General features: G+C 38.2%; 2 protein-coding genes across 16 annotated transcripts; one reads left to right on the plus strand and one right to left on the minus strand.

The window, feature by feature from the left end:
• Positions 1-223: 223 nt before the first annotated feature.
• LOC105690399 (heterogeneous nuclear ribonucleoprotein R) lies at positions 224-18,490 on the minus strand. Of its 15 annotated transcripts, none has more exons than XM_012408159.3 (13): positions 17,732-18,490; positions 16,406-16,791; positions 16,089-16,196; positions 15,804-15,980; positions 14,381-14,516; positions 10,611-10,816; positions 10,372-10,521; positions 10,148-10,293; positions 9,905-10,023; positions 8,398-8,412; positions 7,693-7,841; positions 5,725-5,890; positions 224-4,084 (listed from the first exon to the last, which is right to left on the minus strand). In XM_012408159.3, exons 2-13 carry the CDS (start codon positions 16,787-16,789, stop codon positions 3,846-3,848), a joined length of 1,995 nt encoding a protein of 664 aa, XP_012263582.2. In that variant the 5' UTR covers positions 16,790-16,791; positions 17,732-18,490; the 3' UTR covers positions 224-3,845. The 15 variants fall into 15 exon arrangements, with proteins under 15 accessions (XP_012263582.2, XP_012263585.2, XP_048513006.1 ...); XM_012408162.3 differs by lacking the exon at positions 17,732-18,490 and adding an exon at positions 17,431-17,585; XM_048657049.1 differs by lacking the exon at positions 17,732-18,490 and adding an exon at positions 16,869-17,160.
• Positions 18,491-22,116: 3,626 nt separating this feature from the next.
• LOC105690392 lies at positions 22,117-27,362 on the plus strand. The gene is made up of 12 exons (XM_012408146.3): positions 22,117-23,266; positions 23,354-23,472; positions 23,537-23,681; positions 23,805-23,934; positions 24,037-24,202; positions 24,294-24,474; positions 24,577-24,935; positions 25,039-25,195; positions 25,584-25,715; positions 25,862-25,979; positions 26,073-26,227; positions 26,468-27,362. Exons 1-12 carry the CDS (start codon positions 22,626-22,628, stop codon positions 26,574-26,576), a joined length of 2,412 nt encoding a protein of 803 aa, XP_012263569.2. The 5' UTR covers positions 22,117-22,625; the 3' UTR covers positions 26,577-27,362.
• Positions 27,363-27,742: the final 380 nt, after the last annotated feature.

The raw sequence follows: 27,742 nt of genomic DNA on the forward strand, positions 1-27,742 counted from the left end.
GTCGTTATTTCTTATCTCGAATACGTGATTTGGTATTCCGTATGTTGAACAAAATTGTAAATTAAAAACGGGAAATTTTACAATGATGTATTACAATGATAGTTGCGATAACGCACAACTTTCGACGAAGGCTGTTGATCGATCAATATATATATATGTATGTATTAGGAAAGTCGTCTTCCAAGTGGGATGACGAGGGTTGAAAAAAATGATATAGCCAAAATTAAGAAAGGTAATTCACATACAACTGTTTATTGAGACATGTAGAATACATCTGGTCATACACAAAAATCTTTGACACTTTAAATCAAGCTCCTAGCCCGAAAAAGGAACCATTTTAACATTGTTTTAAATTCATCATTAATCATTATGTTTAACTACTTCACACTAAAATTAGGGGCAACTTTTAAAATTGCGGGAAATTAAAAAAAAAAAAAGCAAAGCAATCGGTAGCTGAATAATAAAAATTTGAAAACACAATTAGCAAATGTGTGGAAATTTAGCTGTAATAATTTTTTTTTTTTTTTTTGCTGTTTTACCATGGAGCTGACAGTTGGCGAAATGTAACATTTAAACATGGTTTTTCCAGTGATCGTTTTTTTCCTCCTTATTACTGCTAAATAACATCACGTCACAAAATGCATATTTGCAGGAATATAATATATATTTCATATATAATTAAAAAAAACACATCCTCGGGCCAAAAACTAGGAAATCTTTTTTAGACCCGAGGGTCGCACATTGGCCTGACATGGGTCAACCAAAAGTCAAGTCCAGTAGTACGCGCCTAGTAAATTTTATGGCATAGGCCGGGCTAGAGGGTGCACGACTGTGGCGTCACCAGCTACAATGATGCATTATCCTAAGTGTGACCGCTTCCCAAGGCATCCCAGCTGCCACCGTTCGCCATATAAAAGATTGGAGTGAAAGTTTGGGATGCCAGTAAAAATAGGGTAGGGCCAATCGTATCGTAACGCTAGTACCTAGATCAGTCTAAAGTCTCGTCACTGTGAGATGCCTCAGCCTTGTTTGTCATGCCCCCAATGCCTCAAAGAGCCAAACCGGTATCTCCATCATTCGCTTTTCCATCAATTTGTTTTTCTTCAATAATATAATATAGAGATTAGAATTTGGACAAAGACCAGAATTTATATGGAATATCATTATTTATCGTGTTGTAAAAACCCACTTGGTATGATTAGCGATACCATTCTCAAATTGTTTTATATTTATAATATCGTATCATCAATATTATGCTTTTATAAATAGGGTAGAGGGTGGTAGAAGGGGAATACAGCGTAGTCTTGTTTTACGTAAGATTTTTGGAAGAGGGGATTCTCTCTTGTTACAATATAATCGTATAAAGACATCTACTGAGGCACAGTAATTATTATTTATTATTTATTATTAATCATTATTATTTATTACTATAATTATTATTATTAATATTATCATTATTAATGTTATTGATAAATGTGGCACCTCATTAAATACTCTACCAAAATAGCAGCGTGTCAATGAGGGAAAGGTTCAGGACGGGGGGAGGGAGGGTAGGGGTCAATTAGAGTTAAGTAAAACATGAATAAAAATTAACAAGATGCTCATAAATAAGAGAGGTTGCGAGCAATCAACCTTCATCCAGACATTTCTCTTGTTGTATTCTTCAAATTTTTTTTTCAAATTTTTTAATTTTTATTTAATTTTTTTTGTATTTTTTTTTGTATTTTTTTTCGTTTATTATATATTTTTCTGGTCACATCTTTTTTGAGTGATATCGGTAGTTCATGATGCAAGCCTTATGTTAATCATTATTATTATCGTTATAGTTATTATTATTATTTTATATATTTTCATATTTTAGTTATCATGATAGCATGGATATGGTCAAACGGTATTTCTGGATTATATTTTGCGTGCGGTCGACGGTAGTTAGTCTTATGTTATTCAATCAACAAATCCAATGGGTATAGCTGGTAATATATTCTCATTTTTTAGTTTAGTGGTGGCACGTGTACCTTTCACGAACGGGGATGGGATCACCTACCCGCTCTGTTCGTTGATCTTGATTACTGTTATTTATATTTTTTCGTTTTGATTTTTTTTTTATTTTTCATTTTTTTCAATTATTTGCTCTTGTTCTTTCTACCGATTTTAAATCATCTACCTCATCTTTCTATTTTGTCCGGGGGAGGGGGTGCTTGTAATTCATGCGTATTGAACGGATTGTGTGTTTATATCAAATGATCTCCAGAACAAGGGGGTTGTCTGGGCTCCAGGGAAGGAACCAACTATAGCCCGCACTTACAACTCTTACTAAATAACTAACAAGCTAACAATAACAAGTCAACACTCGAAAGTGTGTGCTGTATGTGTTTCATGCATTGTATACATTAGCGTACAATTTGCAATCTATTTCAATCTGTAACTATCATTATCAATTCAGTTTCCAGTCATCATAACGCTTTCATAATTTTTAAAAAAGAAAATAAAAAACACTGCAGCAAAAATACATAGCTTTCGATCCTTTTAGAATTCCGAAAAACTTTCTCTTTTTCTCGTATCTTAATTTTTTAGTTATTTTAAATTTTATACTTTTTTCCAGTAAGTTTCCTTAACTCTCAAATTAGCTTAACAAATAATTTAATCAAAAAAAAAAAAACAACATCATTCCATTCCATTCTTTTCTCGCCTTTTTTTCCAAAAAATCGCATTCGCAGTAATAAATACGAGATAATTTAGACTTAGTAAACCCTAATCTTCACGGATACTGCCATTGAAAGTCTCATTGTACAAGTGGGTTTTTGTTCATTGATTGTTTATCTTCACATTTTTTTTTTCGTTCGTAGGCAATATTCCTTACGATCCAATTATTTTAATTTCACTTGCATTAGGTGACCTTAATTAATTAAACAAACTCTTGCAGCTTTGGAGAGATTGTTGGTAGATGAACGTTACTTTGTCGGTTCATCATCACATTCCCTGCCTCTCACCAAATATGCCTGATCCTTAATAATAATAGTTTCACTGACTGTACACATTATAGACCAACAATAGAAGGTCTAGCAGCGCTTGGCGCGCTATCACGTACACATACACACACACACCCACGCACAGATCCACACTACCATTCACTCTATTTGTCTCTCGCGCCTTTCAGTTTTCTGTAACAAATTCATTCTTTACGTTGATTCCTCTTAGTACCTACGCATCACGTTATAATTATCAGGCTCCAATGAGTCCTCTTTACTTAATACGAACCATCACAATCCTGTCAACATCGCTTATCGCGTTTTTCCTTTCTCTTTCCCATTGCTTGGCAGTAGTGAACAATGTGACAATGCAGCAGCAGCAGCAAGAGCAGCAGCATCAGCAGCAGCAGCAGCAACAGTAGTAGTAGTCGTAGTCATCGTAGTCATCGTAGTAGTAGCAGTATGAGTCGTAGTAGTAGTAATAGTAGTAGCAGCAGCAGTAATAGTAATAGTAATTTTTGTCATTGTTATTGTTGTGTAGCAGTAGTAGTAGTTGCAGTAGTAGTAGAAGTAGTAGTAGTAGTAGTGTGGCGGCGGTGGTACTAATAGTAGTAGTAGTAGTAGTACTTATAATATAATATTATATAATATATAATAGTACGGGGTGGTTGGGTAGTCACTCCAGCGTAACATAGTCTCAGTGGCACATCACTGTACTTAAAAATCACAACAGCGGGCGATGGTGGTGGCACAGAGCACAGCACGGTGATCGTTGACAGTTGGTTTAAATTACTTTACAATTGTTGATTGGTAATATAATAATAGTACGGATGGGTTTCATTCTTATTGGCTTATTCACTCACAGACTGGTAGAAGTTAGCTCCAGGATGGGTAAGAGTCTTGATACCATTGGTGATCGTCACCTGAGGCTCCACTAACTGTGGTGCCTCGGTCACCAAACCCAGCACCACTGCCACCACCACCATTCACACTCGCCAATCCGTACGAATTCCCCAATGGTTGTTGGGCGAGAGGCTGGTTTCCCCAGCTGCTCTGGAAGCGACGTTTAGATTCCCCCTGGTTCTGGTGACCCCCGTCAAACTTTCGTTTACCTGCTGTAGAAAGAATCTTGATATAAGTAAATCCATAACAAGTTCACAATAAAAAAAAAACATGTCACCATTTGCTGTCACATCAATTGACATAATATATATGCACACGTGCGTAACTATGGGCATAAATATTACGACCTCATTAGGCATGGTCAGAAATGTAGATGAGATACAAGATTCCATGTATTTTTTAAATAAAACAGCTCGAGCTTCAAATCATTAGCGAAGATTCAGTTCTCACCATACGTAATAAGATGTGATATTCCTAATAATATTCCTTTGATTATAATCTAACGTAAACGTTATTCGGTATCAGTTGGGTAGGTCACAAAATCCTTGGAGGGAAGAGGATATGAGTCATTTACTGTCATGTAAATCCTAATAAGAAAAATGGACCGCACCTGGTGCCCAAGTAACATTTTTACATAGTTTTCATCTACTCGTCTCTTGAAATCTAAAGATATTGGGTGTCAGTCACAATTGTTAAATGAGGATGCAATCCTAGAATAACCAGGTAGAAAATTGATTTTTTAAGAGATGTTTCGAAAAATAAAGGATTCGTGATGACAAAAGATAATTATCAACAGCACGGAGTGAATTGAAGAAATAATAATTTAGGCATATTCATAGGATGAAAAATAAAAATAAAAATAAAAAAAAAACTCCTATGTGATGAGAAATCACATGAGAAATGGTAAATAGTAAAACCTCCACTCTGCCTATTCTCGTATCCATATTTTTTTGCAATAAGTACCGCGTAATGAGCAACCTATTTTTACCATTTTTTCGAACTGGTTAGTTTCAGAGATCGATCAGATGAAAACTAAGTATATGAATATCATGTTACCAAACGCCAGTGACAGATGCTACTGTGGTGGAAAAGGAGGTGAAGATTAAGAATTTGAGATTTGCTGGTGAGAGTATCAAGCAACACTGCTCACATGTTATCACTTCACAGGTTCGTAAGAATCAAGCTGTTAATACCCTTTGCGTAACAAAAAAAATCTATTAGTTATTCAAAGAAGATGCTTTCTAGAATACATTCAATTACTCAATGTTGATGTTCTGCCCGGTCATATACTAAATGCAAGATACGAGACGAAGTGTTCCTGTTAATAAGCAACAAAATGTGCCAGACATTTGTCAACAGTCTTCCAAATAGTATTAAGAATCGTAAAGTCATGCTAGCACATTACATATATTCTTTACAATTGCAATTACATGGTTGGACTATATCCGACCTTAGAGGGATGTCCCGGACACGAGATTTGATCATTAGGTCGTATGGCCGAGTTGGTTGTAAAAAGAAAACAAAATGAAAAGAAGAAACAAGTAAATAATCATTTGATGTAGCTTACTTGAATCGGGAAGAATACAGCAATTAACTTGAAAATATGAAACATCATTTAACATAAGTTGTGTACTTGTACCTATGAAAAAATGGACTTCTACTGTGCGCGAAGATATTGTTCAACATGAACTGTGGAAGGGCAGTAATAAAGTGCTTATGAAATATGTTAAACAAACTAGCTGTATAAGTAGTAGCAACGAGCATAAAACAGCTTGGCAAGTAGGATTGTCAGTAGTGTTAACTTGGTAAGAATATTATTACGAAAAAGATGATTTGTTGTGGAGATACAGACCATCCTCACCTGGTAAACTTCCCTTGGCGCGGACCCCCCCACGAGCGGCTGGCCGCTGGGCCCCACGGACCCCTGAGGTTGCGGGGTTGCGTCCCCCCCTGACTGGCCCACGGGCCTGGGAGCCACCGACCCGGCCACGAGCCACTACTCCACGCCCACGACCAGCCTGACCAAACAACACACACCCAATCGTTACCCCTTTGCTGCTTCACTTTACAGAATTTCTTTCTTATGATTAAAAAAAAAAAAATTAAAATGAATTTATCATCCCCCACCCCCCTCCATCGGTTCGCTCATCTTACATTCCCTATGTATTTTCACTATTCTCTGTTCGTTCGTTTGAAAACATATGAATATTAATGATTTACACTGCAACATGAATTAATTTTTGTACAGGATGGTGAGCTGCAATAGCTAACCAAAGCTTTCAGGAATTCACCTAAAAGTGTCCGAGTGAAATTTTGCACACAGCGTTAGCAGAGTTATCCAAAGTGAAGTCTAAGCAGACCGGATTTAGGATAAAGGAACTTTAAGCGACACAACTACTGCACTGGCAGCTAGATTAATGTTAATCAAACGTAAGCACAGCGTTATAATTCTATTTCTAAGCGTAAGCAGATAGTGTATGCTAAAGCAAGCGATAGCGATCAGACGAGTTTCCGGTTCAATATCAGTAACTTTGATACAAATAGTTCTGGACGTATTAGATTCTCTTTTCATCTCATTCCCTTTTCTATCCATGGACTCTCGAACCTACGTCCTACATAAATAATTATAAAATGTTATGTTACACATTTCTATACATCATACATCAGTCTTGAATTTCTTCCATGTCCAAATGGTCTTATCCTTAACTCCAAAATCGTCTTCTCAACTGCGACAAATCTCTTCTCATGGTGTAAAGGCGTGTTATTAGAAAAGGCACGGTGAGTGACAAAAAAATAGCAAGTATTAATGCCACTTTTCAATGCCACTCGGTTGGGAGAAATTCACTAACCATAATAGTTAGGAGAGGAGATTTTTCGCAAAGTTATTTTGAAAAATAGTTAGGCCGACGTCACCATGATGTTCTGACAGGGTGTCCAATAATGATCCTGTATTTTGGATAATCCTGCAACTTGACATAACAAAACGTATCATATCCGAGCCACGAGACGCAACGTCGCTCTACAGATAGGCCAATAATTAATCAATTATCCAATCAATCGAGTTAGGAATTAGAGATTGAATTTTAGTTGGTTTGGGTTAGACGAGGTGGAGGTGATAGGTGAGAAAAGCTCTTATACACTGCATTCCGCCGATAACCGGTTACTCTCCTGGTGTAGGGATGTATACTGTTAGGGAACCCTGTAACACTAAAATATACGCGATTTTCTCCACGATAACTGAACAAATAAATCTTTACAACCCTATTAACTGTTTTTCTTCACACGAGATCATTTGGATTGCTTTTCCCGGCTTCACTTTAGCTGTAATTTAGAATGGGTCTACCATGGCTCAGATATGATTTGCAAGCAATTTGAGAGTGGCAACATGTTCGGCTCAGGAGAGTTAGCAATAAATATTCTGGAATTACAGCTTGGGACTTACAGTGGGAAACGCAGTACAAAAACGAGCTCTTCGTGATACATTGCGAGTTCTTTGCATAGTCTTGTCAGACGTCCATGAATTCCAGTAAAAAAAGTGTAGCACATGGTGAGCACCGTAAATGCAGTGCATTGCCCGCTGAGTCTGATCATTAGTTAGAAACATTACGTTCCTTATTAGTGAATACTAAAGCTAGCACAATCCATCAACCGTTATTAGTAACACAGACAGGCTTCCAGAGGGTGGAGAGCGGAAATAGCAAATTGGATACAAATTATAGGAATCCGCGAACAATGTGCCACAGTCAAACTACCGCTGATATCAAAGTAATATGATTCAAAAACGAAAACGACTTTAAAACCATTAAAAAAGGCGACCCACCGGTTGAGGCTGCCTGCCTCTCCCTCTGGCAGGTGGTGGAGGCGGCGCATAATCGAAATAGTAATCTTCGTATCGATAATAGTCATCATAATATGGATCACTGTAGCCACCTCGATAATCCCCATAACCGTAATAGTCGTAATCATAATCTATAAAAACACACATTACAAATAGACCCAAATTCAGCCACGATATATCCAATTGGCAACTTATTCAAATAATACATAATAAAGGCATGCCGGGAAAAGATAATTTTAAAATGACGAAATGAACAATTTACTTCTTTTTTCAAGAATTTACGACTTATTGAGAAAATATTTGCAAAATTGCAACGTAAACAAAACGAAAAGTAATCGCATTGTGAAGGTATCGCATGATCAAAACCCGGTAGCAATTACCCTACCACCAACACTTGATAAAACTCCAAGCTATACGAATCATCGAAAATTCAAACGTGAGGCAAACAATGTTAACAATTCTGAAGTAGTTATTCGTTCGAACTTGATATGTTATTAAACACAAAGAATAAATCAGAATATCCACCAACCTAACGATTAGATCAACAATTTTCGATGAGTCTACGTTGACAATCTATATGATATTAATTGTAAAGTTAATATCTTGTGAAACAAGGTATGATAAACTAGGTGTTGGAAAACATGACTAAACAAAAGCACAACATACAACGTCAACGTCCCAGCTTACCTATTTCCTTGATAGCTGTAATCAGATTTTACAATTGTTGCGTACTCAATCCCACAATTATTAATTAATAATATTATAGAGCCAGTCATACATCTTCTTGACGCTGTGTTACAACACACACACTGCTGCTCAAAATAAATACCGCCAGGGCACCACAAAACGTAAATACAAAACAAACAATACCCATGCATTTTTTCAAATTTAGTCAAGTACAAGGTTGTGGAGTACGTTACCGTTATAAAGGGTTACAGGGTCGAAGGAGAGTTTTGTTTTTTGAAGAGCTAATTGGAAATGTTAGACAGTACGATGGTTTATTTATTACTGGATCTTTCGGTATGACAAATTCAATTTTGTAGTTTGAAAATGAAATTCTATATAGCAGGTAATATCAAAGATTATATGAAAACAGTGATTTATCCAAATGATTTGGAAAACTCAGTCCGTAAATAAATATTAATGACATAAAGAAACGCAAAACAGTCAGGGAAAAAATGAAATTATAGGACAATATTAATCGTGGATAGGTGTGACCTCAATCGAATTATTTGATGAATGACAAATAACTGCTAAAATCTTTCATACGTTTTTCACACTTCGAATGTTGCCTATCATGCGCGTAAGCGTAAGGTATATGTGGTCAGTCAAGATGATGAAAAATTCCCAAAAACCATGCGGGATATATTTTGTGTTAGGTAAGTGAGTAAACTTTACCGAATGCGCAATTTCTGAAAATTTGGAGAAAGTTAATATTTGGTGTCTAACGAAGTTATTCGGTTATTTTCAGTTTGAATATGAACAGATCTTTACCCGCACAGCAAATTAATATTTATTGGCACAAGTATTGATGACAGAAAATGAGATAGATCGTATGGATTACATACAATATGTTGAAGATATAACACAAAAAGGAACAGTAACAGAATGTGGTGCAGATTTAAACTGATTGGATTCTACTCGTTTAAAAAAAAAAAAAATTAATACGCTTACAAGCATATTTATTGTATGAATCTTTTTCTTTTAAATCTGTTATTTATTTTTCACAGCGACCAGTAATTTGATATTAGTACATGAATCATAGCTAAAATATGGTTAATCTTCTGTAAGATGTGTTAGATATATTCGGGTTTTATTTTATGTTGGTAAACTCGACATACACGTGAAGCAAACCCACATATAATTATTAGTCATTTTCATTATCTTTCGATTTGGTTACTATGAGTTAATAAATTTACCGGAATGGAGCGCAGACTAAAGTATTCAACTTGCTCAAAAATGATAGGGACATTTGACCGAAGGTCGGTATGTCAATATATACAACGAGATTGAACTGTAATATTTCAATTTGTGTCAAATTACGTCAGATTTGAGATACGTAGACTGCATCCATCATTCAGATGGCTTCCACACAATAATTTTGAGAATAGAAAAATAGATAATGACACGTAGGCGTAATAATGTAATTGTAAACTATTAAGAACTTTTTGATTATAAACTGAACCCCACTTACCATAATCACCACGGCCCATTGCTCCACGCATACCAGCACCAGCTCCCCGAGGTCCTTGTCCACCAGGACCACGAACCGGCATCGGGCCACCCATCATGCTTGGATGAGATGGAGACCCTCTGGAATTCATTGATAACGGAATGAAAAAATTACCAAGATATTTGAAAGCATATGACTATCATAATTGTGAAATAATTTACAGAGGTTGAGCAGAAGAATATACCAATTAAATAACGCTCTTACCCGCCACGGACTTGCATCATCTGCATCATTCTACGCTCCCTAGCTCTGAGGATTTCTTCTTTCTTCTTTTTGTCGGATGGCGGTTTTGCTAGTGAGACTTCTATATGGGACCCGCCCATTTCTTTACCATTCAACTCGCGCATTGCCTGTGAAAAATCAAGATTGTAGGTTTTAACAAGGACTCCTTCATAGCCTGAATTTCTTTCATATGAAATGAGTTGTACCTTAACAGCATTATCCCTATCTTCAAAGTGTATAAAAGCGTAATCCTTAATTTTCTTCACCCTTTCTATTTTCCCAAACTCTTCAAAAGATTCTTTCAGCTTTTCTTCCGAGCAGTCTTGTGTTAAATTTCTTACATATAGCACGCGAACCTACGCACGTGCCAAAAAATATATTAAAACACTAATTATTAATATCCAACAATAATGATCATAAAAATGTCACATACACGATCACTTACTTTAGACATAGTTTGCTCATCTGGTTCTTCCTGTGGATCGGCCCAATCTACTATGATGTCACAGCCCCATACCTTGATGCGTCCAGTGCCTAGCCTTCTCTTAGCCAAGGAGGCTGACTTATGAGACTCATACTCCAGAAAACAGAAGCCCCTGTTCTTTTTTTTGTCATCCGGTGAGCTGTAGATAATCACCTCTGTCAGGCCGGCTATATCATGGAAAATCATATAGAACATTGGTAAGGATCATTTCAACATAGTTGAAATAAAATAATACAACTAATAAGTACTACAGGAACAGAACAGAAATTGCTCAAAAACACAAGAAAACAGATCAAGAGAGTAATACCGTTTTGATATTGATAAAAAATTGGGGGAGGGAGGAAAAAAAAATAACAAAAACTAAATAAATCCCGTAGCGACAGTTGAATATTTTATCGTGCTGACTTCGTTGAATCTTTCTACCACTGGTATGTAAGATTATGCTCCGCAGGAATTGCACATTTTTGTTGTGAAAAAAAAACTATTGCATCTGCCGTCTGCCTCTACATTTAAGATGCCATCTCGACAGTATTGTCTTCAATGATTCAACAATTAAACACCTGCTTCCATGTATAAACTATTCAAATTTAGGGGTCATTTGAAAAATGCTAGAACCCAAGATAGTATTATCGCGGCTGCTACCTTCCTGAGAGAAGAAAAAGTTTTGAGCCATATTGGATCTGACTTCTATGTTCACACAATTATGTAACCGATACGATAAGAACAGGCAAATTGATTCATTGCAAATCAAAGCCGAACGTGGATTCTGGTATTTCATTATGGAGGGTGTATTGTCGAATAATAACTTGCTGCCCTTACGTATGCAATGACAAAACTGAGGATTGAGATTTAGTGATATCGAATAGCAAAACTGTTAGCAGTTAATCCTATCCGTAGAATAACAATTATATATGATCGTCAGTTTTCCAGCGTAAGCAATAATTCGTCGCGGATGGCGACTGAAAAAAATACACAGTTGTTTGTCCAAAGTAATGCTGGAAAAATAATGTTAAGTTTGATGAAGATACTGAACCCTTTTGCCTATTCAACAACGAATTACCAATTCTTTCAAAACAATGCAAAGCCATCAAAAGATAATAAACATTACTTATTGAAAAATTACTGCACCATTCTAGTACACTATGATCCCCAACTGTAAATATGCCTGTTATGATATATCGAAAATCAAACTGTGATCCATGTAAAACATTGTTTTATTGGATCAAGTGATCTCTCATCCATAAAATTTCCCTATTTCTCTGAACATTCCTCTCCCAATCATGGCTGCGAAAACATTTCATATTTATAATTCAAGTAATTTGATAAATTCAACACTAAGCATTTTATGAGCGATAGTATACATCTGGTCTGAAAATTATTGAGTCAAAGTCATTCCTTGTACAATCGCTGTGTATGTGTGTGCGTGGCTAAATTTATGTGGATCAAATGAAATCCAAAATATAAGCCCCATATAATGGAGATGCAACTCAGTCAAGAAATCTGAAATTTGATGGATCTGTTGTTGAAAAGCAGGGCAACCCACAAAGAATCCAAGTTGTCCATAGAAATTTACCAATTAGTCAAACAACGCAGAGTTTAGCACTGAAAACATGGGACCCAATTGATTCTAGGTAATATAGCGAGTTAGAGAAAATCCAATGCCCATGCTGGACTGTTTGACAATCTACCGCAATACTTTGTTGGATACTGTTCACCTCTCCTTCCTCTCAGTTTTGATACTAAATAGTGATGGAAAAATTATCAATGGACAGACGTGTTCTGTGGCAACAATACTGTCTTTTCGTCGCTTGGATGTGTGTAGTTAGGTGATTGTGTAAAAATGCCTACCTAATGAGTAACTAACGGAGTGATTTTGGCGATTGAACCCTGTCATTTGCTTCTAAAATCCATTTTTTCTCGCTGGCCTCCTCTCTGTGTCCAAACTTTGACAGTTGGTGCATAAATTTTAAATTGATCTTTTCAAGGACTCGTATGCACATTCAATCAAACAGCTCAACACACACTCGAAAATTAATTACTTATTTGCAAAAAAAACTTTCATAATCGTCCCTGCATGACTAAGACAATAGATGGAGTTAAAAGACGTGCGGTAATTGAAAATGATTCTGAATCGCACAAAAGCATGCTGCTAAATATCCCATTCTATGAATAACACCTGCCAAAATTGACTATATGTATGTATTATGTGTGTCAAATATATTTCTCAAGATTCAAATTTCTACGGACGCGTAAAAGAAACCAAATGCCAAAAATATCAACGCACGATGATAAATAACAAATAACAGAAAAAAAATACAATGTCAATTATATTCGTGGGTGTTTAAGCGCAAGTCTCAATGATAATTACTAGCGGATGTAAGAATTTCGATTCGTTATCATGCATTCGCCAGACTCATAAACAAACTTGGGCAGGCCCTCTTTCCAAAAAATTTTTGATACAAGCTTTTTCCAACTGTTTCATGAAACAGTGTAATGAATCTTTATAGTTTGATAAAAATTTGGTAATCACTGAATAGTCGACCAATGACTCACGGTTGAAAACTTGGCGTAATGCGAGACGGTTGAGTTAATAACCGCCTAGCATACACACGGTAACAACAGCATTAATCAACTAATTCAATTTAGGGTATCTTTCTCCCGACTGAACATCCTTCAACCACTGCCTGCTGATTTAAAGGCAATTGTCAACTTACGTGCGTGCTTTGTAAATTCTTCGAACAAGTCATCTCGGTCTCGATTCTTTGGAATATTTCCCACAAACAAGCGGTGATTGTTATAAGATACGGTAACACCAATCTTTTTGCCTTTCCGAATCTCATAATCATTTAGCTGTAAGAATAATGTGGAAGGAGAGAGCCAATTAAGCTTGCCTCTTTTGATTTCGCCTGCTTACTGGCTGACAGAGCAAAGTGGGGTATTGGAAATTGGTTTGACGTAAGAGCAGTGGAGTCGACCGGGATGCAGGAAAAGAGGAATGATTGTCGGTGGTAGTGAGGAGTGCCTGTCCGTTTGTTAGCGAGCCATACGCCCCGGCGGTCCACGCGGGTCTCCCGTACCCCCATGCTTGAGGCTTAAGTCATGAATCACGTAAGCACATATAAAATATCCACGGATGTTGGATATTGTTCGGTCCGATCATTTCGCTAGGCACTGGCTACATTGAATTTGTCCCGGTTTGTTCGATTTTGCATTAAAATTGTCTGACGTTATAGAGTATGCAAATATTACAAGGTGCGGTGGTGAAGCGTTAATGGTGAGACGAGATGGGCGATCTGACCGGAAATAGGTAACAGCAGAGCGAGGGGACACCAAAGAGCAGGAAGCAGATCATATATAATTGTGTGTATATATACAATATGCATATCTATATGTATATATATTTTTATACTATAATTATACATATACATATATATATGTATTTATGTTTATATATACACACGCACAGTGTATATGTAACTCAACTCATAACTCAACCTAAATATGAGAGGAAAAGAAGACATGGACCAGAGAGGTGTTACTGTTCACTAATAAACCGAGAGGCAAGGAGACTGACCAGAATCGAAAGTGTGAGTGATCGTTCGATCAACTGGAGTTTTTCATAGTTTCATAGTTCCATACCATCTACAACCACTACTTAAAGCTACCAAACTCTTATGTGACAGTACAGGTAGACAGGTAGGTAGGTAGCACACGCCTCGAATTCACTTTACCTGTTAATTTACCAAATTCGTCCAAGATCTCCTCTTTGCCTTTTGACTTTGGTATGTTCCCCACGAAAAGTCGTAGATTAGGAACACTAATGTTTACTTTCAGACTCTTGCCGGGTTTTATTTCGTGATTATCGAGCTGTGGGATGAAGAAAAACACACACATGCCTAATTTTGTTTCATTGGGTTGTTCCACATAGATGTTAAACATTACGAGAAATGGTGAAATTTCGGAAATGGTTCAAAATGTAAAATTTGGTGATGAGAAACGAATTTTGTTCTTTTGGAAAAAAAAAAAAATTAAAAAAAAGAGCTTTCGATAGTTAGCATGTTGTGGTCCGTGATATCGATTATTTGGCATGCGTTTTTTCGCTCGAGTCTTCACAATATAGGAAACCGGCGTTCACGTATCATGTATCCTGTAAATAAATTTCAGCCTACCAATTTAAAATTTTGTTACAAAAATTGTCACTGTCCAATTAGGTTCAACCAATCGAGTAAATATACCCCTAACCAATTAAACCACACAAGATACACTTTTCTAGTTTTCGTTCCTTCTTTCTCTCTTTCCATTTATCTCCCGCTCTTTAATTCTTTAGAATCAGAGCCTTTCTTTGTAAATTTTAATACTTTTGGTACGGATCTCCACTCCCAATTTTGCCCACTGAGCAAAGAGGAGAGCTGGAAAAGAAACTTGATCCATGGAACTTCATTAATACAATATACTGTTAGGACAAATTAGACGTCATTGTCATTAAATATGAATAAATGGTCAGGGACATATGTATACGTATGTAAGAATAGCAGATATGTGGATTGTTCGTATAGTAAGCATCAAAACTCAATTCCATTTCATGTCCCGTCTAATAAAATAATATGATCAATGTAATACGTACTACCAAGGAAAAAAGCAAATGGGGTACGAACACAGAACAAGCCACATACAAAATGAAATTGCGCTCTTTCAAAATGTTTACAAAGCAATCCTCGACAGAACAAAATAATTCAATTGTATGACCAGAATTCATGTATGTATCTATACCGTAATGTACTTGAGGCATATAGGTATTTTTGCCAGATAGAAAGCAACAGGTAAACGAGGTACGCCTCAATTATTTTACCTGTAATACAACTTGAGTGTTCATGGGACAAGATTTCCCCTTTTACTCTCATATAATTTCGCGATTCATTAGAAATGATTGTGAATTTTCGAAAATAATTGAAACATTTTGGATGAGAGCATGTTTTGGTAGCAATAACAATTTTGTAACATTTCTAAAAATTTTGTAAATAATGAATAAATAAATATATCCAATGGTTCCGTAGCGGCATGGTGTCAACTATGGGGTAATAAAAACAGAAGTAATTCGGTACACGTTATGGAATAGATCTACAAACGAGTGACCAACAAGGAAATGACACATACCTCTCTCACTGCCTGTTGCGCAGCTTCCCTGTTAGTAAATGTAATAAATGCATATCCCCTGTTGGACCCGGTCATGGGATCCATCATCAGCCTTAGATCCCAAATCATTCCGCACTTCTCAAACAATGGAATCAATTCATCTTCATACATATCTTTTGGAATTTTTCCACAAAAAACCTGAAAACAAGAATAAGAGGTACCAATTAGAATGTTAGTTTTTACAGCTAGAATTGTACGAAGCGAAAATTGTGCAGGTTTTATGGTAAAATGTCAAGGCTTACGCACCTCACAACCATTTCCCGGTGTAGGGCCCTCCCAACCTGGAGGAGGGCCTCCATATTTTCTTTGTCCTGTCGTCACGTCCAGGGAATATCCAGTTCTTCCTAATATCATCTGGAAAATCAATATTTACGAAAAAATTAGTTTCAGCACTCAAAGAGTAGACTTATTGAAATATATAAGGCCAATGACCTCGTACCGCAATTCTGTATCAAAGATTTGTACCCAGGTAGCTGACAATATCCTTGAGGGACTTTGGTTTCGAAATGGCGAGACGTACATATATTTCTTACAAAGAATGTCTAATAGCGATAAGTTCTGACCTTGATTTTGTCCTCGTCTGGAGCCTTGGGGGTTGTGCTGGCTCCAGGTCCTTGTCCGGCACGGCTCTTTTGTCGATAAGTCTTCATGACGCCGCAGAGGTATGCAGACTTGTTAGATACATGCTCTAAATTAGACTCAAGAAACTGAGTGAGCACATTCAACGCGCCATCCACAGGGAATTCTTTTAGTGCGTCCAAAGCTCTTTCGTCAAGATCAACATGAGCGAGTTTTCCAGTTTTGTAAATTTCATCCAATTTCCCTGCAACTTTCTCGTCGAGTCCATATTGTACGAGTTTGGCATAGTCTTCGGTGCGTTCAACATACTCCATCTCTTCCTTTGATTGCTTTTCCTCCATTTTTATTTCCCCATTTCCTTCTGCCATAGCTACAACAATAAAATATCCTGAAATATACTCTCAGACAATTGACTGAATGAAGGTAGTTTGAAAATTTGTTGTTTGCCTGATTATAACTCATTCTTCACACGCAGCACGACGACATAAATAAATAAATTGATAACGATGATAATAATAACAAGTGATAATATCAAATACTAAACAAATGTCAAACGAAAAATCACGCGAGCCAATTCTTGAGTGAAAGCTATACAATGACAGTATTCGAGGGTTCTGTAAAGAGATCGGGCTGCACAAAGAAAATGAGGATAGAACTAAAGAAATAAGGAAAAAAACTTGTCGAAACACGGAATATAGACTATGTGATCGTCGGATGAGCGTAGCAATCATATCGGCCACTGATTTAACCGAATTTTGCAAAATTCCGAATGTCAGGTGACGTGACCTATCGTTTGGCAAATCTGTAGAACGAAATGCAAGACAGCCGCCGGCCGGCAGGAGGTTGCATCCCGTACGTCTCTAAGAATGCGATGCACTTCTGCACTCTGCACGTCACTTGCATCCGCCCGGTAAAAGGGACCGTTCATAATTTCACCAGTTAAAAAACTAACGGGGGACCGTAGTAACAACGGTATCAAGGATTTTTATCCTTCGCACGATATTATTACCTCAGAAATTAACTGAACGGGATCCTCCTGCGAGGAAATGGCGGCAGACGTCAACGTGATCGCGTACTCCGGGGTTCACAAAACGACGCGCAAAGATACGCTCAAACCCAGCGACCTGGGTTGGCCATGTTCTTTTCACAAGAATCGCGAGTTCGGATTGGCTCGCGCGAAAACTAAGAATAAAATAAGTCAGCTATGCAAGTATGCACTCGCCGCTGACAAAAGCAAGGACATATGAATAATTTTCGGCTAGCCGCCCAGCGGCGCGAGAAGAAAAGTAGAAACAATATATAATTCATACCTCTTTTGATAAAAATAAACTCTCGATAACAAACAATTTGCAAAGTGAATAATATTACAGAAACACAATGAACTATATCACAATTTTTCAAAACTGGTATTGTAGCTCGTATAGCAGCTCATAATTTACGTTGGGTTCTCATACGTTTGTGTTATTATGTTAATATTAATAATAATGCGAATGCCAAATATAATTCTCAATTTTCTTGACGCGCTGATTAATACCGCCGTCGAATTTGACCCGACGGTTAGATTCGAGAGGTTTGGATTTACAGGGGTAATTTAATTGTTTCTTGGTCGCACATAGATATGTTAAACATAAAAAAATTTGATTCATTCACAACGGTTATTTGTTAGAATTTATTAATTTAATGATTTTTTAATTTTTTTTTTTTTGTTAAATTTAGTGTAGGCACTTGGTTATGTGAAATTATTGCAACGATATTTATACTTATTGTGTTATTATCATTATCCTGATGATTATTATCTTTATTACCATTGATATTTGTTATTATTATTATTATTGTAATGATTGATTGTTATTGATTATAATTATTATTGTTGCTGTTGTTGGCGGTGATAATCTTGTCGTTACAATTGTTACGATTGTTTTACAAAGTAATTTAAAACTGTTATTATTATGGTCCGGGGCACAGAGTACTTTTGGTATCGTGAAGTGCCTACATAGCCGTAATGCATAAATTGGACTGTCTCGGCGAGAGAGCGGTGCAATGGTGCAAGCCCTACAAAACCAAACCAGTTTGCTTGCTTGCGCCCCAATCCGATTCAACCGCTTGCCTTACCTCGTCTTGCTTCGCGGTTCGCGCGCGGTGTGTACCCCACATTCGCATCTCACATACACTTCCTAGGCATCACGTACGTTGTGTACCTACGTAGAATGCACGTACCTACACTACGCTATAGATACGCTACGTACGCATACGCGTTCGCCCCGCCTCGAGCCGCTCCCCGCGTAACATTCACGTACGCAAACGTGTATACGCACACAACTATGTTCGTAAAACACCTATGTACACACCGCTGCGTCCGCGAGCGTCAAGCCTGACGAGACCCGGCTCACACATACATACGAGGACGCAAGTACGCGGGCATGGCAGTTTGTCGTTTTAAAGTATACAGCGTCCGATGGTCATCGGTGTGCCTCGTAGACTCTAATTGTAAGACGGTGAGCTGAAGCCGCGAACTCCACCTCTCTACAGGCTGCATCGATACACGGATATACGCATACCCCGTTTTACCAATGTGTACTCGCCGTCTGCTCACGTACACGGAGAACGAGCCAAGTGCATACAGATGCTAATATTTATAGATGTGCGAACACATGCGCGAAACGGCTCTCACAGGGTTGGTTGGACGGTGCAGCTAGAGGCTGCTACCAGTTGACGGAGAGAGTGCAGCACCCGCTGTCGCGCTCCTCTCCCCGCACTCCGCTCCCCGCTAACTGCTCGCTTTCGCTCTTCGCTGATCGTGGCTTCGCCGCAGTGAAAGAGGCGGACGAAGAATACGCGATCATTACCACGACAAATGGTTTGCATATTATACGGAACCTGCAGTTTCATCGCGCTTTTTCGCGCACAGGCGTTTGTACAGTCGCCGCACGCGATCGCGGTCCTCGAGGGACGACAAAGAACGAGCTCAACAGGCTAATTGATGAGTCCTCTCGCTCGGCGAAAAATAATAATGACCACCGAGCTTGACGAATTTCGGTAAAATCCTTCCTCTGTAAGCTCCCTCTTTTTTGTAGATACTTTTGGCCGGACTTGAACTTTACGTCGTTCGCTAATTTTCCCGAAAGATCCCAATCGAATGCGCGTGTAGAGGAGCCTCCGCCGACCAGGCATTGCCTAATTTCAAACTCCCATAGGCCGTGGCGCTCCTCGCCGTCTACGTCGTGCAGATGCGATACATTTTTTTTTTTTTTGCGTCGCCGTGCAAGATCGCTGCATTGTCGTGGGAGGTCAAAATATTTGTTCAGCCTTGGATAATTATTCCGCGACTTATCTTTCCGAGCGTACGTTAACACCGTCGACCGCTTCGCAAAATCGAAAATAATCGTCCTTGCGAGCTTTGATTTAGAGCTCGCGAGTGAATATATTATTTTCGCAAGTAGCTCGCGGATAAACCTACGCATAATATACATACATATATCCTATATACTACAAAAAGATAACTTTTTTCTTCAATCGCACGCAATATCGCACACACACTGGGTATATCGAATTCGTTACAGCCAAAGATGCATGTGTTTGCAAGTGTGCGTACCGTCGATAAACAAAGAGAAGTAAAATTTTATTTCAATGATATTGAGATATCTGATTCACCGCGTAGCGTATGTGTGCGCATAGCTGAGTTGTGATATTTTTATCGCGTTTCAGACGATGTTTGCAAGGACTTGAACCTCGACTTGAACCCATGTACAAGAGCGCAAAAATATTTCGCGCAGACGTCCGGTATGTACGTACGTACGTACGTACCAGTGACAATAATAAAACTCAATTGTATCGTATTCTTTCTCTCTTTTCTGCAGGACACCGGAATTCCAATTGTCTATGTATGATATGGATGTGAATATAATCATATACCCGTCTCGAGTAAATACGCATACATATGGCAGTGGTATATGTATGTACGCATATACTATAGGATATTTCAGTTTCCCACGCATATAATCGTCGGTGAATATTCGATGCACAAAGCATCTTCCAAATGTGGTACGTGTTTTCCATTCAGACTACCCTTACAACTATGCGCGTACCTGCAGCCACCGTAGAATATGTACGTATATTTATCACCGTCCTCATAGTTACATTTGTATACGCACATGCATATACTATATGGAGCGAAGCGTTTTCCGCAGGATGAGCCGCAGGACGAGCGAACGGGCTTTGGACCCCCAGCAGCCGCGTCTTCTCATTCGAAAACTTGTCCGGGTATGAGAAAATTCGATTTTTTTTTCACAGGTAAATAGGGGTGAACCTGTGGGGCGACAATAGTGCCTGTGAGCATGAGGGGTACGAAAGCCGCAGGGGGTCGAACGACAAACTCCCAGTCGGGGTGCTATCCACGTTATTATCATGACAAAGCCGACCTAAATGTTATGTCCCATTAAGTTACAGCTTTGTTTTCACTTTTTCTACCAGGAGTTCAACAAACACCTTTGCAGCATATATATACTCTGCAGAGAACGCTTATTGCGAAACACGGAAAAATTCAAGTGACATTGACAGCTGTGGAGCCGAAGTGTTATACAATGAAAAACGGAGTTCAAGAGGAAAATCAGCATCCGTTCAGACGATGAACATTTGCATTCCTTCATACGTAATATCTCCATGAATCGAGAAAATGAAAATGCACGTGGATTAGTGTGCGTCACCTGCGATGAATATTGTCAAAATTTTTTAGAGCACATGATATAATGCTTCAGAATGAAAGTAGGTATAAAAATATTGGTGGTATGTATGTACATACGTGCGTACGGTATTGTCTACTTCTTACGGTGTATGGAAATCGTATAAAATGTACGGTACGCCTATGTGAGCCCTATAGCGAATATAACCGTGCGAACTGCGTACACCGGACATTGTACGTATGTACAGAGGCACAGTCGACGATTTTGTATTGTTATCTGCTCCGCAGCTGTCGCGTCTGGTGTAAGTTATTCAGATTCGTTGTATGTGGAAATGCTCGCAAATAAACGCGTGGCTAATTGTATGCGTATAGGTATATCCATATAAGATCCATATGTTTATGGGAATTATGAGTGCCCACCACTACAACAGCGGAGCCGGTACGCATCATACGATTTATGCATCGGACGCAAATCCCAACTGATTGATTCGCAATTCAAAAATTTCTAATGATGCGGTATGGAATCAAGATTATCAAAGGATCAGTAAATATCCCTGTACGATTCAAATTCCTGTATACCTATACGTTTACGTAAACACTTGTGCGATGAGGAGAATTGAATGGGTTCGCCATCCCGCGACCCACGGTTATATTAATCAATCCTGTATTCGAATGAGTCAGGTAGTACGTAACGCACTTGTTGCTACGTTAAAATCCTACCATACTATATTCTGCAAATCTACATTTATCATGAAACGTTGATATCAAATATGAATTTTTATGCACCGTTATAGATTCACATTTTTATCTACCCAACCATGTTTACGCTACATCGCGAACCGGAGTTCCAAGAGACAGTGCGTCAGAGATAATTGTAAAGGGTCATTCGGAGAGATGAAGAGGTCAAGCGACCGCAACTGACCAGTGCCAAAGGGCAATACCAATTGCCAAATGACAGCCAGATGTAAGCAGCGTGAAGTGGGGGGATCCATGGGTATTGAGTACCGCCTCCACCTTTGCTGCCACATTCCCCCCCTTCAGAGGTGCTATTTCACGTTTGTGGCACGCTGCACAACGTACTTATGCCAAGCAACGTGCCCAACCGTAGTGATTGTGTGGCGTCGGCGTGCTCCTGCTTTTTACTGCCGTTTCACAGCAGTGTGATTGGGCGTGAACGGTTTCTTGCGAACGGAGTTCACAACTGCTTCGTTGGAACCGAACAATAGTGATTCATCAAGGTTTGATTCACTATCCAAGACATACAGCTTTGAGGCATGATCCTCTAAGGATTTTAAAGATAAAAAAATAAACAATAAAAAAGGCTAGTACGGTTCGTTTCCACAGTGAATGAGTGCCGTTGGATAACTTACGAATTGTGTCATAGTGGCAAGAGGTCTCTGCAGACTACAACGCGGGATACGATTGTTTTAATAAGAGTTCAGATTTAAGAGAATTAAACGGTAATGTAAGTGATAACGAGAACACTATTGACGACCAATTATTGGAATAAAGTGTTAAAGCGTAAAATGAAGTGTCCAGGCGCGTGGACGACGCTTGTCATTGCTTGTGTGACGCTGGGCGTTGCCGGGCAGTACGAGTGGCAAGCTCGAGATGATTTTGACGAGATCCGTCGTCGCATGGATCAGGTTACGATTGAAAATTGTCCGATCCAACATCTCGCAGATTTATACCTACCCGAAGACACTGTGTCGCATTTACCGGACATAAAGGATGTAAATATAAATCCTGTCTTCCCGAACAGAACCGCCCTGCTTCATCTCCACAACATGGCATTAAGCAGATCATTTTATTGGAGTTACATACTACAGTCGCGGTTTATTCGACCAGCTATAAACGACACGTATGATCCTGGCATGATGTACTACTTTTTGTCAACTGTAGCTGATGTCTCTGCCAATCCGTACATTAATGCCTCTGCCATATACTTCTCGCCAAATATGTCTTATTCGCCATCGTACCGAGGGTTCTTCAATAAAACTATGCCCAGATTCGCCCCTAGGACCTTCAGAGCTGATGATTTTAACGACCCAATTCATTTGGAACGAATATCAACGAGAAACACATTCAGCGTACAAGATCTTGGAGCATTTCCAGCCAGCAGTTTGAGTTTAGATTACACAACGGATTATTATCGTATAAATGAATGGTGAATGATTCTCTAATTATTTGAAGGAAATAAATCAAACTACTAGAAAAATGATCTAACTCAGGCTGCAAATTTCATATATTATAGGTACAGAAAGTGGCTCCCGGACCATGTTGAAAAAAGACATGACACAAAAACTACTTATCAAGTAGAGATAAGATACGCCAACAACACAAATGAGACGCTCACATTTCACGGTCCTCCTGGTATGTCATTTGACATCTCGGTAGCGAAATAATTTTTCTCATCCAATCACTTTGATTATTTTAGGTGCTGATGAATTTCCTGGGCCTGTGAAATGGACTCGTCCATATTTTGATTGTGGTCGTTCGAATCGCTGGCTAGTAGCTGCGGTTGTACCTATTGCTGATATATACCCCAGACATACAGGCTTCAGGCACATTGAATATCCTACGTAAGTCTAATCAGAGAATACTAAAATACATGTGTCCAGCTTCTAGACTTTTACGGATACTTTTCCACTACTTCTGAAGTTTTCTGAACATGGTACATTGATTTTTTCCCCTCAATTCCTTAGGTACACTGCCATTACCGTCATTGAGATGGATTTTGAACGAATAGATATAAATCAATGCCCAAAAGGTAAAGGGAATAATGGTCCGAACAAATTTGCAGACACCGCGCGATGCAAAAAAGAAACTACTGAGGTAAATAGCTGCGTATTCGTATACTAATTGAAATAAATTTTCAAGCTACCCATCAACAATATTCAAGACTCTGCTGACTTATGAAATTAATTTTTATCCCAGTGTGAACCGATACATGGATGGGGTTTTAGGAGGGGTGGTTATCAATGCCGATGTAAACCTGGCTTTAGATTACCGACTGTAGTTAGAAGACCGTATCTTGGTGAAATTGTTGAAAGAGCTACATCGGAACAATATTACAATGGATTCGATTGCTCAAAAATCGGATGTAAGTTCCCATTGTCAGTCTCCTGTATTTAGGAATAACGCTTTCGGGCGTTCGACATTGGCTTGAATAATATATTAAAAATGTTATCCAGGGGTACAGAAGATGCCTGTACAATGGGAAAAAGCAACTCCATATGTCAAAGAAAAGTACCTCGAGAGATACTATGAGTATAGAAATTTCACCACTGGTCCAGAAGCCCTTCATTCCGAAAAAATGAACATTGAACAAGCTCTTAAATTTATACTTGGGGTCAATGGAAAAAATTGTATGAAGTAAGTAACAATTTTACAACCCGAATTCGCAGGTACTTCCTAACTATGTATAACAAATGTCGATTTTTCTATTGCCAAGAACTGATAATTCCTCTTTTGTAGTTACACAAAACAGCAATTGAATTTACACGGTGACATAAGTTATAAAGCAGAGGAGTTCTTTGAAAACGAAGCTAAAATGGCAGTTAGATTGGCTAATTTCATCAGTGCCTTCTTGCAAATATCAGATCCAAAGGAAGTATACTCTGGCAAGAGAGTTGCTGATCGACCCTTGACCGAAGATCAAATGATTGGTGAAACCTTGGCTCTTGTCTTAGGAGATACTAAAATTTGGTCGGCTGGTACTTACTGGGAACGTAACAAGTTCACCAATCGCACTTTTTTCGCACCCTACGCATACAAAGAACAACTCAATACGAGGAAGTTTAAAGTTGAAGATCTGGCTAGACTTAATGATACTGGTGAGACAATGACGTAGCTACTTGAGAAAGCCAGAAGTAGATATAATCATCATCTGCTCAATTCAATTACATCTTATGAAATGTCAAATGAAAATTATTTCAGCGGAAGTTTACACTGGCAAGCATTGGTTCAAATTTCTCAAGCAACGATGGGCAACGAACTTTGCAGAGTTGGAACAATATCACATGCGAATCAACCTTCGATTCAATGAAACAGGAGAACATACCAAGAAATATGAACACAACCCCACCTTCTACAGGTGAGTGCACAATAATCACATCTCAAAAATCGAATAGTTAATTATGCATCATAGAAATGTGAACTACCTTCAAATGTATTTTCCTCCACTCGACCTGTCGATGTCCCGCGAACTGTCCGGTTCAAAAGTCGATAGCACAAAATTTGTCACCAGCTCTTACTTTTGAAGATAAACACATAATATGATTGTAAAATTGATGTAACGTCGAAGCCAGAACCATAGTGGGTTCTAGGCTCGTAAAACTTAGATAATGTTACTAGACTGGCATCGGAGTGTTTGAGCGAACTATGTGAACTAAGAAGATTATGATTCGAACTAAGGGTGAAGCTTTATCTCAGACATGTAATTTATTCTAATGTGTGGGGATTGGTGGGGTATGTTCGTGTAGGGCGGCAAACCTGAACCATGGCCATTGGACCGCTCCTTACTTCGATTGTAACGGCAAAGTGAAGAAATGGGTAATTACCTATGCATCCCCGTTTTTCGGCTGGAACAACTTGAAAGAAAAACTGGAATTCAAGTGAGTGTTGGTGGGCATACATACGCACCCCACATATGTGTGCATGTGAATTTAGTGTGAGATAATTCTGGCTAAGAACCAGTTCGATGATATGTAGATGTGGAAAGAAGAGAAGATCATATTTAACATTAAGGCACTTATTACAGGGGTGTCGTGGCTGTGACCATGGACTTGCTTCAGCTGGACATCAACCAGTGTGACGATAGATTTTATGTCCCGAATGCATTCAAAGGGACGCACAAATGTGACAAGAAAACTTCATATGTGAGCTCCTTGTATTATTACCGCTTTTGATACGTATGATCAAATTTCTTTCGTAGGATTTTTTTAAACATTTCCGAATCCTCGTTTTTGCAGTGTGTTCCGCTGCTCGGCCGAGGCTTTGAGACTGGAGGGTATAAATGCGAATGCAAGCAAGGATTTGAATATCCATTCGAAGATCTGATCACTTACTACGATGGGCAACTCGTGGAGGCGGAATTTAACAACATAGTCAATGATCAGGAAACTAGGTAAAAAAAAATAATGAAATAATAATCCCTATCTTTATAAAAGTATTCATGTGCTTAAAGTTTCGTTTCAAAGAAAAAAAGATCTCTTTCAATCCTTTCAAAATTCGCGTTAATAGGCGGATCTCTGGGATAAGTGGGTCCCGTATGAATAAACGTACAAAAAAAATAAAATAAAATCAAACATTGATCTTCGAATTTCAAATTTCTGATCAAAGCGTATGTACGGTTTATGTTTTGCAGGTACGATATGTTTAGATGCCGCTTGGCAGGTGCAGCTTCGGTTCAGTCGAGTTGGCTATTACTCCTGACTCTACTCGGTCTATTTTACAGAGTGCATCGCAGGTGGTAGGACTTTATACAGGGTATCTACCTCAGAATTTATATCATCTCGATTATTATTATTATTATCATTAGTACTACTACTATTATCATCATCATCGTCATTGATATCGTTACCATTATAATCATTATCAGACCATTATGCCTTTTAAAATGAAACCGTCCGTAGTCATTTAATGACATACTAATAATGTCTTGTCCGATAAGGTGAGGCCGTTGTATCATAGACAGTTATAAGGGAATGGATTGTGCATGGATTGTCTATGAATGACTCATCTTTTGCAAATTTTGAATACCCATAACTCGTGATGAAATAACGTGGATATTCCGTTGACTAAAATATGTAGAATTTATTCTTCAACAACATTCCATGTCTCAAGATCCGAATATGTTATAGTTAGGTCGACAAAGACTGACGAATTCCGTCCAGATTGATATACATAATCAAAGTAATTATACGTATAATCTCATGATGTATCTATATTTAAAATATTTTAATATGCTCTGTTGAGAAGGAATCATATTTCTAAATTTTATCGAAATGCCCTGTTCAATTGAAGGGTATTATTTGAAGTGCTTTTTATACAATAGGTGTTTCTTATACAGCCATTTTTATAGAGATAGACCATGTCATCAACGTTTTTTTGTAATTTCCGGCTGTTACAAAGAGTCGAACGTCCGTCCAACGGCGATATTTAAATACCGTCCACGATACAAAAAAGTTATCATATAAGACGATATAGTATATTTTATACAGAAAGCAAATATAGTAAATACAGCCAAACCGAAACTGTCATTTGAGTGTATTATTGTCAGTATCTACCTTTGATCATTTGTATATAATCCTCAGCCGATCAGTTGCAACGCAATATGGAATTTAATTGCCAAAGTCGTATAATGTCCTCAACGAAATCGCGGTGATACTGAGACGGGTGTATTTAATTGAGTATTATGAATGTGGGAGAAAGTTTCAGTAATTATTGGAACTTACTTATGCTCATGACTTGGCTCCTACGGAATTGTTGGTGAGATTTGCTTTTGATTCTTCGAAGGAAAGTATGCAGATAACTGGTAAACCAAACAGCATCAAAATATTTTCGGAGATTTTGTGGTTCGTTTTAATCACATAAATAATTGGGCCAATTCAATTTGAAACTAAACAAGAAGGATCGTCAC

This window comes from Athalia rosae, chromosome 6 (genome assembly GCF_917208135.1).
Source record: "Athalia rosae chromosome 6, iyAthRosa1.1, whole genome shotgun sequence".
Lineage (NCBI taxonomy): Eukaryota > Metazoa > Arthropoda > Insecta > Hymenoptera > Athaliidae > Athalia > Athalia rosae.